This window comes from Dermacentor silvarum, chromosome 1, assembly GCF_013339745.2.
Source record: "Dermacentor silvarum isolate Dsil-2018 chromosome 1, BIME_Dsil_1.4, whole genome shotgun sequence".
Taxonomy (NCBI): domain Eukaryota; kingdom Metazoa; phylum Arthropoda; class Arachnida; order Ixodida; family Ixodidae; genus Dermacentor; species Dermacentor silvarum.
Window position 1 is genome coordinate 186,934,772 of NC_051154.1, and position 17,856 is coordinate 186,952,627.

At 45.3% G+C, this 17,856-nt stretch overlaps 1 protein-coding gene across 1 annotated transcript; it reads right to left on the reverse strand.

Annotated features, from left to right (window-relative positions):
- Window positions 1-410: 410 nt before the first annotated feature.
- On the reverse strand, window positions 411-9,454 carry LOC119436061 (nematocyst expressed protein 3-like). The gene is made up of 2 exons (XM_037702806.1): window positions 9,185-9,454; window positions 411-758 (listed from the first exon to the last, which is right to left on the reverse strand). Exons 1-2 carry the CDS (start codon window positions 9,452-9,454, stop codon window positions 411-413), a joined length of 618 nt encoding a protein of 205 aa, XP_037558734.1.
- Between the last annotated feature and the right edge of the window lie 8,402 nt (window positions 9,455-17,856).

The following is a 17,856-nucleotide window of genomic DNA, read 5'->3' on the forward strand; positions in this document are numbered from 1 at the left end:
GGGTTAACATAGACTTCACTTCAGCGCCAGGTGTATTGTTTCCCATTCTGCAACATAATGTCTGGCGCCCCAATTACGTAACTTTGGTTCGCTCCTGTCCGTTTTACTCCGCCTGACGTCGGCTTTAGACCTGGCGAAAAATAATCTAAACATTCAAGCACACGCGGTTATTAGTTAATTAAGCTAAAGAGCATCGATTACTTATAAAATTTGAATATGCACATCTTGCAACTGCTGCTATGTTGACGTTGTATGGCCAAGGACGAACAGTAGGCTGGAACGGCGTACTAAAAGCATTCTATTATGTGAGCTTAGCGTTCGCGCCCAGTGCATCAGACGCCAAGTCAAGAAACAAGGCTACAGCTGCCGTATACGTGCCCTGATGGTTAGGGTTGCTGCATACAACGCACCTAGAGCACCTGACGCTTCGGTGGGCTCGATACGGCTGGAATGTGCACAGTTGGTTCCGCTGATGGTGGCCCTGCTGTAAAGGAAGGTAGCGGCGACTCGTTGATCGTTGGCGAGGACGGTGCCGGAGGCCACGGCGCAGTGTCGTCGGACACGTGTTCGTCCAAGTCTACAGGCGGCATTCTGAACGGTGGCGCTGACGGAGTTGCTGACCGCTCATCCTCGGTGATCAGTTTGGCCAGGTCCGGGGTCGACACCGCCTGTTCATTCGCAGAGCGCGATGCCTGCAGCCGGGACGTTTGGCATGTGTAGGCCGTTGAGGTCTCCGGAAGAGGTGCTGGCAGTGGCGTCTGTATGAATGGAGACGTCAGACAAAACTTGAAGCAGCGCGCGGTGTTAATAATACGTGTATAGGTCGAAACTCAAGCGCCAATAGCTGTAGTGAAAATACGTGCTACTGTACAGCAAAACAGATTATACGAGGCAATGCTTAATCATTTCGCGATATTATTGGTACGACGTGACCACATGGCAGTAGTTTTTGAACTCATTACAAAATGTAATACTTGCATACGATTCTCTCGCAATCATGGTGCAACATAGAAAATTTCAAAATTATTACTTCACACCTTGTGACATGACTAATCAGTGCTGCATCATACATCAGTTTATCTTTCAGTTTTTGTTTTTTCTTTTATCTTTCTTTGGGTTTTTAGAGCGAAGCTGTCAAAGCGAGTTCCGCAACGGTTTTAGTGCTGTGGCGTGAGGTGGCATGGTCGATATCAAATGTAAATGCTGCGCAACGCTTGTGTAAGTCTCTAAATTGGTTTGAAATGTAATGATCAATGATTATAAAATTATTATAAAACGATGAATGATAGCGATGTCGTCATCGCACATCCCGTCCGCATGCGCCAGTGCTTCTAGATCATTGGGGTACATACGCAGCAACTTGCATAATTCTACTAACGATGTTCTTAAATTAGCTTTCCTAATTTTTGTCCAACCTCAACTCGAATTCGCTGCACCTGTCTGGTCTTCCCATCAGAAATATTTAATTCCAGAACTATAATCAATTCAAAATAGCGCTGTGCGATTTGTTTCGTTGTTATGGCTATACCCCAAGTATAATGCAAATTAAACTCGACCTCTCACTACAGCCATTACATATTCTCCGCGACATTGCTCTCTTGTCGTCATTTCATAAATTTGTGCATAACACAACGCCATCACTTTTGCATATTGAAGTTCCTGATTACAGGCCACGGAGATTGTACAACCAGTTCAACTTCATGCGCATCTATGGCACAACACTAGCATTTAACACCTCCGCACTCGCACGAGCAATTCGTCTTTGGAACGACCTTCCTGATATTATAGCCTCTGAGAGTGACCACGATAAATTCCGTTATCTGCTGATATAGTTTTGTAATGACTCTACATAATTGCACGCTACCAGTGCCACCCACCTCCTCTCTTTTTTCGAGTCTTCTCTTGGTGTTTTTATAAATCCCTTATTAGTGCGTTTATTGTATAATACTTATGTGTTAGTTGCTAAATCTTTCGTAATAGCAAAATGTTACGGCATGCGCGTTTTTTTTTTAATTCTTTTCTAGCACGTTAAAGAAACCCAGGCGGTCAAAATTAATCCGGAGCCCTCCACTACGGCGTGCCTCATAATCAGAACTGGTTTTGACACGTAAAACGCCAGAAGTTTTTGCACTGCCCTGTTCAGTTTTATTGTTTCATAAATGTAACGACTTATGTATGTTATGTGTTACTTGCCTTTTATTGTTGCTATTTATGTATTGAATTGATGCTACCGTTCTTTTTTCCTTATTAGTGCCTTGACATTTTCTGTACATCACCCCTTACGCAATGCCTCCAGGGGCCTGTAAGGTATTTTTGAATGAATGAATGAATGAATGAATGAATGAATGAATGAATGAATGAATGAATGAATGAATGAATGAATGAATGAATGAAATGTACCTTGCGTATTCTCATTCAAATAGGCAACTTATTGCGTGAGGTTTTCTTCATTTTTTTTTTATTTTTTTTTTGTATACAGTCATCCGTAATATTGTTTCACCGGCTGCACGTTAATATAACGCGTCGTCAGCCTAGTTTGTACTTGCTGCGAGGCATAATTGCCGCTAAGAGAACGCATGCAAACCGCAGACACGAAATAAAAAAAATTATCCTCCAATCCATCATGTGAAAGCGGATGTACAGCGAACCTGTTGCCGACGTTACACAAGCACCACCACCACAAGCGACGTACATACGTCACGCGCGCACGCACATGTGCGGAAGTGCAGCATACATGCTCATTCCTCTAGGCCCTCGATCCACCAAGCGCAAGGGCCTTAGTGAACTAATTAAAATTTTCAAAGTTAATTGTGTCTGGGAACTTGCAATGTACGACTTCAAAGCTGCAGACATGATATCTTCGGACTGTAATTCGAATATACGAGAATAGCGGCATCATCACGTGACGATATCACCCGATGACGTAATCTGATGACGTCATCACGTCAAACGTGACGTCACCCGATGACGTCTTCGTCAAGTGAAGATGTCACCTGATGACTCATGTGATCCCTCTTGGAGAAGCAGCACATTGTGCGCTTCCCGCATGTCTGCCCTGTCTCCGGGATCGGCCCACATTCTTGTGTGAGCGAGAGCCGCGCACACGGACACAAAAACTCCCGACCAACTAGAGGCTAAAGGCCCAACCACAAGGAACGGATTTCCGACGGATTTTCGGCGTCGGCGCCGGCCGGCGGCACGCGGCGTGGACGCTCATTGACGGCTCTCAACCACAAGAGACTCTCGGCGTCGACGTATTTCAAGCGTGGCGCAATGTGGCCAGATCCTTGGCCCCGAATTTAGCCGGTCAGTTTTGCAAAATTTTGCGCTAACAGAACAATTGTTTTTGCTAAGCAAGGACTTCTTGTACTTTTAAAACTTCATAAAAATTGTCCGTAGCTCTAGTGCAAACATATACGCTGGTTGTCTGTGCTGAAAAACGTAGCACCAGTCGCATAGCATGGATAGCATCACCAGCAGCTTCTGTTCCTAGCAAAAATACTTTCCGCTAGATAACGTGACATGTAAATTTTACATTGTATGAAAAACTATATCCGCTGTCGAACGTTAAACACGAACGAGAGCTCCGATACTTGTCGAGCTCAGCTGCAGTGCACGGCTACCGGCGGCAGACGACCGGCTCGGTTGTGCCCGCATCACAGCCGACGGCGCCGCTAATATCAGCGCATTTTCTTCTTTGTGTATAATTATAGCGAAGAGCAACAACAACGGTGAGAAAATATCGCGGCTGGTGAGCGTCGGTGATTCATTCCGAAGCGCCGTCAGCTTAAGCTTTCGAGTGAGCCGGAGAAGGCCTAGCGACGATATCGGCGCCGCCGAACGATCAGCGGCGGTGAGGCTGCCGTCGGTGCCAGGGTGACCACCCCTCGGTTACTGATTGGCCACTTCGCTGTACAACTGCAGCACAAATGGGTCCCGGTCCCATCCTGTCTACGGCAAGGAAATCTCGCCGCTCGCGAGCGAAACCACCGTCAAACGGCGACCCGCGAACGGCGTACGGCGAGTTGGCGTGCCGGTAACGTGGACGGGCCTTAAGTGTGCACTTCGGCGTTCCTTGCATGTCCCTGTCTGGAAAGAGTATACATCATTATCTATGATACCGTACAAAGCTGCACCACTTGCAATGGCCGGAGCACGCGCGAGCGAACGGCTGTTTGGGACGCAGTCGAGGCACAGGCACTCGCGGACGACAACGCCGGAAGCTCGCTTTGTAAATGGACTCCGAGCTCACTCACATGGCACGGTGCACCATCTCGGAGGCTATATTTTATTTGTCTCTTGCGTCTACCGCCACTTCCGCCGTCAGAGCTGCAGTCTGGCCTGCTCGGTCTTGCGGCGCCGACCGGCGGCGCATTGTTCTCCACGCCGCCGGCCGCCGTCGCGTGCCGCCGGCCGGCGCCGACGCCGAAAATCCGTCGGAAATCCGTTCCTTGTGGTTGGGCCTTAACAGCTTCAAAAGGATGGATAGTTGGGCTTGTTGATACGGTAACATATTCTTCGTTTAAGCGCGAAGAAAACACGGACGGTGGCAGAAGAAGACAGGACAAGCGCTAACTCACAACTAAATTTTTATTGGAAAGAATATATATATATATATATATATATATATATATATATATATATATATATATATATATATATATATATATATAAGTGATTTGCAAAAACCGTAGCAAAGAAACATCACATGGTTGAAAGGATAACAGTTACCAGATAAAACAAATCAGAAAATGGTGAAGCCGCTAAAATTTAAAACAAGAAAAAGCACTACTTCGCACTGACGCATGTGCTGAGCAAATATTGAAATTCACCTTCTGGCAATGATAATGATGCCTGGCTAACACAAGTTTCTTCGAGTCTTTTTATGTGAAATTCCTCAATTATTTCGCGTGTAGTTTGGCATTTGTGTCTAGAAAGGACTTTTGTGTCCTCAAACAATGACCTACAACCGCACGTGAAACAATGCGCTTCAACCATGTGATGTTTCTGTGCTACGGTTTTTGCAATCACTTATATATAAGTTTGTTCTTTCCAATAAAAATTTAGTTGTGGGTTAGCGCTTGTCCTGTCTTCTTCTGCCACCGTCCGTGTTTTCTTCGCGCTTACACCAAGAATATGCTAACAGCTTCGCTGTAAAAATTAGAGTGCACAAGTATAAGGTGGTACGTTAATACAGCTGTATACCTCTGAGATTAGATTTCTTTGAATGCTGGTTGTCTCGTCAGGTGTGAATGACGCCGTCTGCGCATGCGATCATGTGTATATTTGTTCTTGGATTCGTACTTGAAATACATCAGTTGGAATTGTGCCGCCCATGGTCGTCGTCATTGTTTTTACAGCGAAGCTGTATACGGCTAGGTTCTGGAGGATTGCGTCCGCGGACAAAACGACGCGTAGAACAACAATTATAAAAAAGTGTGCCGATCCTGGTGATAGTGCAGAAAGGGTCTAAGCGCAATGGCACATACCCCTGTGGGCTCGGGGACCTGTAACGCGCCCTTGAACTACCCTTGTCATAGGTGGGACCCAAAGAGACAAAAACAATGCGCCGGGGCGATGAACGCTGTTGCCCAAACGCTATATAGTCTATGACGATGCGTGTCGAAACGTCAGTGATAAGACGTAATAGTCTACCAACCAATAGATGTGTCCCATTCTCTCTTGACATAGCCATTTCCCTAGCAACGTCATCAGTTACCCCGTGTCGCTCGCTCCGAAGAGGAAGAGCGCGCCTTCAAGGAGCGCCGGCGCGCTCAACAGCGCGAATGAATACGAAAGCGACGAGAAGCCGAACGCGCCGCGGCCCAACGTGCTGCGGCCGATGGTGCAAGGTGGTGTGAATCTAGTCGCCTAAACTCGCTTTCACACGCACATAAAGCATACGGCACTCGGCGACGCAACGAAATTATGTGTTGTGCCTTTTCAACCATTTAACATAACCACCAAATTTAAAAAATATATATAATTAAACAAAACCAACAGCTTCGCTACTCTTCGATCTTCGCATAGTGGAAGAGCTCTGAATTTTCCTTTCGTGTCTGTTGCTCGGTTCGTTCTTTTAGCGGCAATTATGTCTCACAACAATCCACGTTGGAGGTCAGCCAGGAGTTTGTACTGCTGCGGCGGTGCAGGCAGACACCGTGGTGCTTCTTCTGCGTTCGAGCGAGGCCGTGAGCCAGCAAACAGACCCTTAGTACTTCCGAAGGGTGTGAAAACTCGTAACTCGCGTACTCAATTTGATTTTTTTTGTGTGTGATAGACATTACAGATCTTTAATTAAAAAGGCTATGAGCGCAGCGAACGTGGTGTTTTTGCAGACGAGTACCTAGACGAGGCGGACATACTTTGCCGCTAATAACATGAGCTTCAGCAGATAAATAACAAACATTAATAATTAACTTTTTATTAGTGCCTTGGGGCAGTTATCTAAATGGCAAATTAGGAGGCAGTGACATTTTCATGCACATCCATCTTTTAATTAACCATCTTGAAAATCGCAACTAATTAGAGATATTCATCATCAAAATTCCAAAGCTCAATCGAGACTATTTCGAGACTGAGCGCGTCCCGCTGGGCGTCAGATGGCAACGCGCCGCAAAGAAGTGTAGAGTGAAGTTTGAATGACAGCATGCCGGCGGGCAAATCCTGACCCGACACACAGCCACACATGCTTGCCAGGCAAGTAAGACCTATCAATAGATGCTGCGACTGGCCAAGACGTCCGCTTTCAAACTTCCTCGCGCTTGTCACGGGGCGTTTCGGTCTGATATGATAGCGGGGCCACCTTTTCCGTGCTCCTGCGGCAATCGGTTTCAATATTGCCTGGATTTACCGTTGAAATTCGATGATAAATATCTCGAATTAAGTGCGACTTTTAAGATTTAAAAAAAGTGAGGGTGCAATATTAAAACGTGACTGCCTTCAACTTCGCCATTTAAGCAACTGCCCCTAATTAAGGCACAAATAAAAAAATAATTAATTTGTTTTGTTGATTAGTATTCTGAAACTAACGTTATCAGCGGCAAATTATGTCCGCCTCGCCTAAGAACTCGTCTGCAAAAACGCCACGTTCGCAGCGCTTATAGCCTTTTATAAAAATCTGTATTGTCTAAAAAAATCCCCCAGTCTAGCTTCGCTGTCTTTGATGTGTCGGTTGCAAGACTGGCATACATCTGCGAGGGATTTTTTTTCTTTATCTTTATCGAGGGTGCATTTGTAAAGTCGCGGTGTATAATCACTTTTGATTAAGGGATGGAATATTTGTCGACGTCTCATAGATTGGTTCGCTGTTTTCAGGGCATTTAAGACTGTGGTCGTCACCATCGCGCTGTAACTGCTTCGACCCCTTGACCGCACAACTGAGAATTCATAGCCTGTTGTCAGAAGATGCGGGTTTGTTTCACTTCTCGCAAAACGTATCTGTAATGTCAGCTATGAAGCGTGAGTTGCGCGTTCTTGGTGTAGGTTCCTCGCCCTTATTGTGTGCGACGAGGCCTGAGTTTTCAGCATTATACACCGTAGAAGATGCGGTGCTAACGAGAGACGTATACGCGGAGTTTTCAACTTCCTTGGGTGAAAATTTCGATAGCATCACTACATCCCTGATCGTACAATATATAAATTATGAGATCGCTGCTGCTACACATGTGTCATATCGCGACACAATATTAACAAAATGTCTCATTTCAAATAGGGCAAGTTATACGTATTACGTCACAATCAAATAACTGATCTAGTAGATGACAGTAACCTTCTGGTGGTAGGTATACTGCCCGATTATCTAGGGAGCTGTAAAAATCTCACGCATCCGTCTTCTGCAGACACGGCAAACATCTATGCTCGCATATACCTGCATCTCTCGCACCTGAGTCCGCGACCGAAGTTCCGCGCTGTTCGTCGGTGGCCGCAAGTGACGGTGTCCCCGACGACTCGTCTTCGGTTACGACCACCGGTGTGACATTTGTCGGCTTGACAGGCTGCGCGAGATGCAATCATGTCTGACTGAGGACTTGGATTAGTTGACTGCAATCCATCGTTATATCTGCATTGCCGGAGCGATCATGTCAGAAGCATACTTAGTTGTTGGGCTAGTTGGTTCAACATCTTGCAAAGGTGAGCGCAGAAGCGGTGCGGGAAAAGGGACCAGACTGGGAAGACGCTCGAAGACTCTTTCCTGTCTGGTCTCTTTCTTCCGCACCGCTTCTGCACTCCCATTTGCAATATGTCAGAAGAAGCCTGGGCTGCCGTAGATGAGAAACGTGCTGGTGCGCATGCGTACTAAGTGTTGCGAAAAGGGAGGCACATACCTCATATGTAGCTTTTTCTTTTTTTCTTTCGCCATTTGCTGCGCACAGTTTAAGGCCCGCTGCCCATCGCGTTTTCGTTCCTATGTAGACAAGAGGATGCAGATACAGAGTGCGCAGCAGCGCCTTCCGTTATTAGCGAGAGAGGAGTTGGACTTTTTCAATAAAAATATTGTTGCTTAAGCTGTTTATTGGCATTATTTCCTGATTTGCTGTCAGTTGTCCGAAATTTATCACGTGACAATACGCTTACCTGTACCACAGGCATAATGTACGTAGCCATAATTTTAAAATAAATACGTCAGTCATGATAATGAAAGACGACCAAAAGCAAAGTATAAAGTCGGCGAAGTACAACTGTGTTATGCCGATGTCACTACGTTGCATTAGTCTTTGCTCCCCGTCGGTCACCCCCGCCCCCCTCCTTTGAAAGTCAGACAGTTGCTTCGAAACTTAGATATTTCTCGTTTAGCTATAACGTACGAATAAATTATTTTCTACAGAATAATTTGACGCAAAGTCAAATAAATGCAGCACTATTTGGCGCAAGCAATGACGTCAAGGGCATGAATACTTCATTAGTGACTGAGCTGTATTAAACGCAATAAATTGCGAGCAGAGCGACAACTGACGCTGACCACCTGCAACATTCTCGCTAAACCTCAGCGAAAGAGTCAACATTTAACAAGCTATCTAAATAATTTATCTTTCGGAATCATTCGAATGTCAAAGAAATATGCATTTCGGCCAGCGCAACGTGACTGCAAACATTGCCGTGACGGTCTTATATGCATCCCCCGATTGTATCACATTCTTCAAAACACATGGCCCATGCCACACTCTGTAGAGGATACACGTACGGGTGCTGCAGCGGGCTTTGCTTCGTCAGTTGAGCATTGGGTCTTGGTTCGGTGTCCCTTGCGGTGTTTGGAGGGCGCTGCGCTGGTGCGCTTTCGCTTTCGCTTTTCCCGGTCTCCAGACGTTCCTGCCGCAGGCGCTGCCGCAGGCGCTGCCACAGGCACTGCCACGGGTGGGGGCGTCTTGGCAGCCTCAGCGCCGGTGACAAACCCATCGCCAGGCTCTGAGCTTACCGACAGCCTGGAAGACTTGGAGGATCGCGACGACGACATAGCTGGTGATGATGATGATAATGATGATGACCTTATCGTCTTTGGCGCATACCCACTCACTGGGATCGGCCAAGAGTCGGGCCGATTTTAAATATGTGTTAGCAAGGTAGCGCTTTGGGCGAGTTGGTGCGTAGATAAACAAATTAATGGTGGTGCTAGGAAAAGAAGAAGGAAAACCAAAAGGAGAAAGGATAGGGCGCAAAATTTGGCGCCCTATCCTGTCTCCCCTTGGTTTTTCTTCTTTTCCTAGCACCACCATTAATTTGTTTACATATGTGTTAAGTGAATAAATTTATCGAATGTATAATTTTGGTGAATATATTAAAGCGAGTAAATTCTAAGACGATTCAGTGGATAATAAATATATAAAAAGTATACATACTAGTACTATAGGCAATAAGGTAAAGAAGATGGAATAATATGCTTAGCAATGAAGTCAGTTTCATTCAATAATGAATTTCTCTATGGCCATGAAAAAATTCCAACTCCGGCCCTTTCCTCACTCTGCGAAGCATCTGTTGCTATAATTACGTTTGTGTGGAGCTGGTCCAAGTTATCCAGGAGTAAGCCGTTAATAATATGCCAGGGCAGGTTGCTTCGCATGGTTGGGGTATATGTTATCATATGTAATAACCAATGAATTTGGGATACTGCTTACCGTAAATATATTATTTATACATATATTTAACGGACTTAATAATGATTCGGTTTTATTCACCTGTGGCGTGTCAAACCGAAGCCACGAGACGCCAAAAAATAAAGCTGGTTGACTAATAAATATCGACTGCGATCTTATTGGAGATTCATAGAGCCTTATGAATCTTTGAACGGTGAGTATTTTAAATCTCATTTCTAGAGAAGGAAGTCGTGATTCCTTGTAGAGCACGGCGTTTGCTACAAACTTTGTCACCCCCAGACATAAGCGAAGCGCTTCCCTTTCCAGCAAAAGTGGTGGACGTAGTTTATAAGCAGAGGAGCCGGAGAATCACACACAGCCGAACTCTACTATTGGTCGGATATATACATATGGTAAATCATTATACGTGTGTCTCTGCGCATGCCCCATCGATTATTGCTAATCCTTTTCAATATCCCCATTGCACGGGAAGCTTTTGAAGTTATATGTTCAATATGTTGACGCCAGCTAATATTTCCATCATAAATATTGCCAAGGTACCTGACTTTTTCCACTTGTGGAATAGTGGACTGGCGGTACAAAAGGAATATCGTAACTGGGTCTTGTACCGGAAAGACAAGAACAGCGCTCTTATTTACATTAAAAGAGAAGTGGATACTATCCAGCCAAGCTTCCAACTCGCATATGTATTCCTGTAAGTACTCGTACAGCGACTGTATATCATTTGCCAAAGCAAAAAACGCTATATCGTAAGCGTAAACGTACGTTCATACATTCTAATGACAAGGAATGGAGCTTAGCAATTAAGATATTAAACAAAAGCGGCGATAACACTGAGCCTTGTGGAACCCCGCATGTTTGTCTGAAATGTCCTGATGTAATTCCACTTTGTGTACAGTAAAACTAACTGCCCTGCAAGAACTCAGCAGTCCACGTTACGAAGTAATCAGATAATCTAATTTCCTGCATCCTTTCTGTTAAAATAGGGTATTCCACACTATCGTATGCTTTTGCAATGTCTAATGTAACTATAGCTGCACATTGGTGGTGGTAGCGAGCTGGTGTGAGTGAACCCGACGAGCTTCCTCTTCTTGTGCTTCTACGTGTCTCTTAGTATCACGCTGCATGGTGCGTAGACAATATATTGTGGCTGGCGGGTTGCGTTCGGTCATTATAATTATCACCGCATGTACGTGTCTCGTTTGCCGTACTTAAGCGCGGTGCCTTATGGGCTATTGCGTTCTGCTGCTGAGCGCGAGGTCACCGCCTCGATACTCGACGCGGCGGCTGAAATTTAAAAGAGGAGGGGGCAGAAACGCTGGTCCACGTTTAGATTTCGGTTCACATTACAAAAACCTCAGGTGATCAAATTTCATTCTTATTTATCCAATGCGGGGGGCGCCTCTTATAGCCACTGTGCTGCTTTGGGACGTTAAGCGTACCCCGTGAATCAACCAAAGTATTTTGAGCCGAAATCTAGAGGAACGGTGATTCCATTCATGTAATCTTGCTTTGAAAAGTTCCGAGTTGGATATAACGTTTGAACGGCTGCTGTCACGTGACAGTGAAATTGATCGACAGAGTTGCAATGTACCGAGTGTTTCACCGACGACTGCTTAATTATTAAAACATAGAGCATTCGTGACACAGTGGTAGTTTTTGCAGGCCAAGGCTCCCAATTCAGGTGAGAACTGATGGATCAGTTATTATCCCAAATAACTAAGATTCGCTAATCAATTATTAATTATTGACGTTAGACCGCCAATGCAAATTGTGACTTGTAGCTAATGGTTTCAGATTCCGTCGCATGTTGGGACATGTGACATCCCGTGGTGCGCCCGTGGAGCGCCAAGTTTCTCTATGCAAACCATCTCTGTTGGCGGCTCGCCAATTTTGGGCGATCCTATCACTGCCAGCGTGACGTATCTGGCTTTGCCGACCGCTGCCTAAATCGTCGAAAACGTCAGAGACTATTTGCGCCTTTGAAGACAGGGGTAGTCGTGCTGTGCGTTTGGCTGTGAAAATGAAGAAGCCAAGCAGATGCGCCGTCATGCTTCGCTCAATCGGCTGATTGAGCGAAGCTTAATGTGCCTTCCACTGCTGGCATGATCGAGCGTTGCGCGCACAAACACCACCATTCCTACCGCGCAGTTGCGTGCAGACCACAACGCCTGGTGCATACACTGGTCTGAGCGGAACTAGGACAGTATAAACATGGAGAGCTCCACAAAAGCCGACGGTTTTCCTTCGGTGTCGTCTCGGGCAACATCGGGGTGCGACGCCTGCAGCGCTACTGTCGGCCTAGCATTGACACTTAAGAAATGCATTAGCGAGCCTTACATTTATTAAGGCATCTATACTGATCCATCAGGGAGTTTTTCTTTCTTCAACCCTGCAGCGAATTTTGAGAAGAAAAAAGAACTATCATTGTGTCTCAAACCCTTCTTTTAAACAATTAGAGACTGCCATCGCGAAACACCCCGTATAAAGCGGAACATGCATCAGTCACTAATGCATTAAGCTCTAAACAGATCGGCTTCGGTCGCCTGGGATGTCACACTTGAACGTCAGCAAATGTTGTCGCATTTAAAGATTCAAACGTGCAGTGGTTCTGCGCTGGAACGCATTAGTGAAGTCTATTCACCTCAATATAAGCATACCTTCAGAATCTTCGTCCTTCCCCCTTTTTTAACATCAGATTGGCTGTCAACGAGAAGTCGAGTAAATTGGCACTATTCCGTTTAAATACTAATCACAGGACAAAAGAAATGAGCAATGGCATGTATGATACGACTAAGATAAATCTACATTCTTGTTACAGGCGTCCTGTGCCTGAGAGAATTTGGCAATGTTTTCAGCAATAAACAAAGGCGGCTTAGGTCCCACCGTACAATTAAGTGAGTGAATTGCTCGCTTCGTGGCGCCACTTGCCCGCTATGGCTGCTTCGTCTCAGTACATAACTGCCATGTGGCGAAGCCAACGTACAACGAAATACGAGTGCGATATATTGAGACATGAGGTGCCTTTATAGAGTTCTGCGCATAGGGCGTATTGACGGGGGAGGGGGGCAATGGAAACACTTGTGTCCCCCCCCCCCCCTTTCTGTTTTTTGCCAGTGGGTGGCAAAGTATGCCAATGGTATACTTGGTGTACTTGGATTTTCGGGCAATAAAAACAGAGCGTGGATCAGAGGGAAGGGAAAATGGAGGGACTGCAAGTTGTTTCGTCACCGGTCAACGATGTTCTTGACTTTTTATGCTAAAAAAATGGCTTATTAGTTGTCTCATAGACACACTGTGAACAAGTAAATTTGTTCAATAAAAATACTTGACATATGCAAAGCATTTTGCAGGTAGCTAGTCATGAAGCATCTTTTAGTGTTCCGCGAAACGTTACTAGATAGACCAACGTGTTCGTGTAAGGTGATTCGTGCGTGTTATCCGAGGATGATGATGATGATAATGAAAACAATGGGGGGGGGGGGGGGGGGTCGTTTTAAGGGTATCATGGCCCTTTGACTGAAGTCATAAGGGCGAAAGAGAAAGGTGGATCAGACGCTGGTTAAAGTAAAAAAAGCCGGCAGATCCCACGCCCTGTGGGAATCGATGTTATGCGAAGCAGTGTGCGGGGGGCCTACCATGTTAACGAAACGACCATGAGAGCACCAAGACGTAGGCGGCTCTTTCATGACCTACATGACACGCATGTCATGACATTCATGTCATGAGTCCTCAGGAGTCCCTTTAGCTACACCTAAGAGACCTTATAGGGCGAAAACCTTAGTTATGCTCATGACTATGACTTCTACCAGCATCCTTTAGTGTTTCCTTCACTTAGGACCGACGTCCGAACTCATTCCAGTGGTTTTTTTTAGTGTTATAATCTTTTTTTCGCTGAGTCATTGTCATTTTTGCTGAGTCATGCTTATGACTATGAAATCAACCAGTATACTGTAGTGTTTCCTTCACTTAGTACCCACGTCAGAACCCATTTCAGTGGCTTTTTAGTGTTGACATTCATGTCATGACATACAATTTATGTTCGTCATATACTCCTGTCATATAGTATGCCAATTGTGGTACATACCAGTTAACGAAACGACCATGAGAGCACAAAGTCGTAGGCGGATAGATAGACAGACAGACAGACAGACAGACAGACAGACAGACAGACAGACAGACAGACAGACAGACAGACAGACAGACAGACAGACAGACAGACAGACAGAACAGACAGACAGACAGACAGACAGACAGACAGACAGACAGACAGACAGACAGACAGACAGACAGACAGACAGACAGACAGACAGACAGACCGACAGACAGACAGACAGACAGACAGACAGACAGACAGACAGACAGACAGACAGACAGACAGACAGACAGACAGACAGACAGACAGACAGACAGACAGACAGACAGACAGACAGACAGACAGACAGACAGACAGACAGACAGACAGACAGACAGACAGACAGACAGACAGACAGACAGACAGGACAGACAGACAGACAGACAGACAGACAGACAGACAGACAGACAGACAGGACAGACAGACAGACAGACAGACAGACAGACAGACAGACAGACAGACAGACAGACAGACAGACAGACAGACAGACAGACAGACAGACAGACAGACAGACAGACAGACAGACAGACAGACAGACAGACAGACAGACAGACAGACAGACAGACAGACAGACAGACAGACAGACAGACAGACAGACAGACAGACAGACAGACAGACAGACAGACAGACAGACAGACAGACAGACAGACAGACAGACAGACAGACAGACAGACAGACAGACAGACAGACAGACAGACAGACAGACAGAAGACAGACAGACAGGACAGACAGACAGACAGACAGACAGGCCTATCGCTTGATGCAGCATTTAGCACTTGTTAGCGCTGCAGAGCGAGCCCAGGGTAGGTTCACGTGATATGCTGCAATTCCGCTTGAGCGCGGTAGATGCATAGGGTACATCGCGAGACAAAAACAAGAACCATACGGCAGCATAAAGAATAGTTTATCAATGCGACATTCCGCATCAGCCGTTCTTTTTTACCCACACTACCTGCGGAGCTTCTTAATAATATTTTAGCAGTGCAACACTAGACAAGAACACAAGACGAAGCGTGGAGGATGGTGTGTAGACTAAATCTTTATTTAACTAAGCAACAAAGTGCAAGGGACTGTTCAAACTGGGCAACCTGTTTTTTTTAACAGCCTGACAACATGTTTCCGAACATGATTCCGAACATTTGGCTTACGCGTTGGCCAGCATTCGTTTTTCTCAGCATCCAGTCAGCACTGACAACCGGAGCAATATTACCCAGTGTCACAGCCTCGGCAACGAAAATGACCGCGTTTGCCAACACGTGCGACAGACGTTCTTTTCCTGACTCACCTTTCCTATCACGTACCTTGCGGCGCGCTCTGCAATATCCCCATAACATTTCTTTCGTGCTTGTCTTTCTTTCTTTATTTATTTTCATGTTTTCCTTTTTCTTTCAGGGCACTCTTCATGGCGTGAGCCATTAAGTCCCTATATCATTTTAAAGGCAATATCTTCTTCGTCAAGTAACCACCACTTTTCCGTATCGGGTATGTCTGTTTCTAGCCACTTTTTTGAGCTGATCTCGAAGATAGCGCAGTCTACAGATATGACAAAGATGATGATGATGACGAACCTTATCATTTATTCTGAGAGCCGAGTTTAGGATGACTTGGTGATAATGATGATGGTGATTATGCCAATTATGATTTTAATTAATCTTACGACAATTATGATTTTGGGATCATGATCTTAACTGCTCACGAAATGTTGGAAGACGATTCAACCTGTAGTTTATGCCGATGAAACATCGCTCCAGCACGGCTCTCATAATAAACTACACGTTTCATACACCCTTTTGTTGTCGCCAACTCGCCCAGGAAGACATTATTGTCTTTATTCGATTTAGATTAGAGATTAAATCACCTCCCAACATTTCTTTTTCTTTTCTCCTACTCTGCTATATATGCGATACATGCTGGAATTTGACGAGCTTGGACGTTCGGCCTTGGCGATATGAGATACTTAGAACCGTTTGAGAGCATAGGTGACGAGGACGTGTCTTCTTTCACGTTATTGTCATCTATGCGCTTAACGTTCCTAAGCGAGCTGGAACGTCGAACATGCAGATGAGGACGATCACCTCCAAAATCACATTGAAATCGACATCTGTGCATACGTATATTATATGAACAGAACATGAAAGAGAAAAACTATGCAAGAAATACAGTGGGACTTATGAAATTCTATCAGGTTAACTGGTTCGTTATGAAAATGTGTCTTTGTAGAAGTCACAAAGGTGTCATTAAAGCAATCGCCCAATAACAGACTGCTCAAATCAGAGCCATTCACGGGTATTTTGTAAAGTAAATTGGGAATCATAGGATTTAAATGAATAGACAGCTTCTTCTACTAAGCTTGACGTGCATACGGTTATATCTATATAGTAGGGAGTTCCGGCATTCCTTATATCTTTGTTTAGTTTAATGAAATACACTTTGTACTTCAGGAATGCAGCGAGATCTCTAGTATACGGACAAATGAGTTGTACTGCTTGTTCTTCTCTTGGATAAGGCGATAACACGCAGGACTAACCCAGGGATTCCTTATTATTCATGTATTTTGCGTGGCTCGACGATGGCACAATACCACTGTGACAATACACGCAACCAGGCACTATGCGCAATCAGGAACAAAAATAGACATGGCAACATCAACAAAACTTTATATTCTTTCTAGCTCAGCCGTGCAACATGAAATTGTTTCTACGAATTGCATTGGTCGAACAAGTGCAAACAGGCTGTACCCCTTGACTTTAGCATGCATCCCCATGGTACAAAAAAAAAAATCATGACATCTGTGGTCTCCAGACTTTTATCGCGACTGTACATTGTTTGTGTTCAGTGCAAAAATGTTTCATTCAATGTTAAATACGTAAAAGCAATAGGTGAACCACTCATTCAACTCAGTTGCGCGCGACCGATAATTCCGCATGCAAGCGCATGAAAAAGACCTCAAAGATAGCTCTCGCTGTCGGCGTGGCAGTTGTCGAAGTATCTCTTTGCCATTTGTAATAAACGTAAAATGTAAGCAAGCGCAACCAACCATTACATCCCCACTGTACGGATAATTTTAGAAGAGTGTTTCAATAAAATAACTGAAACACGGCACACATATTTCATGTTCTTCCTGCGCAGCACACGCCAAGGCTTGAGAGCTGCGGCTGAAAAAAAAATGAAGCAAACCTCACACACTGTGGGAAACGATGTTATGCGAAGCAATGTATTGGTAGCTGGCTACACAGCATCGTTTGGGATTACGAAAAGCGTTGACAGACCGACCAACGCGTTACAAGTGCGGCGAAACAGGAAATACCTACCCACCTACCAACTTCCCGCAATGTGTTACTGCGGAAAGCGTACAAACAAGCCCTCGGCTTTCCTCCACTCACCGGAACAACGAAACTTCTATCCCTGGGCATCCACAACACCTTAGAAGAACTAATTGAAGCACACCGACATGCGCAAATCACGCGCCTCAACCTCACTAGAACAGGCAGAGCAACACTTCGAAGGTTGCAATACCCCGTGGCGACAACCAACAATCAAGAAGTACTCCGCAAGTCCCTACACGAGCAAATAATGGTGGCGCCTGTTCCGCGTAACATGCACCCGGAATATCACTTGGGGAGGAGAAAA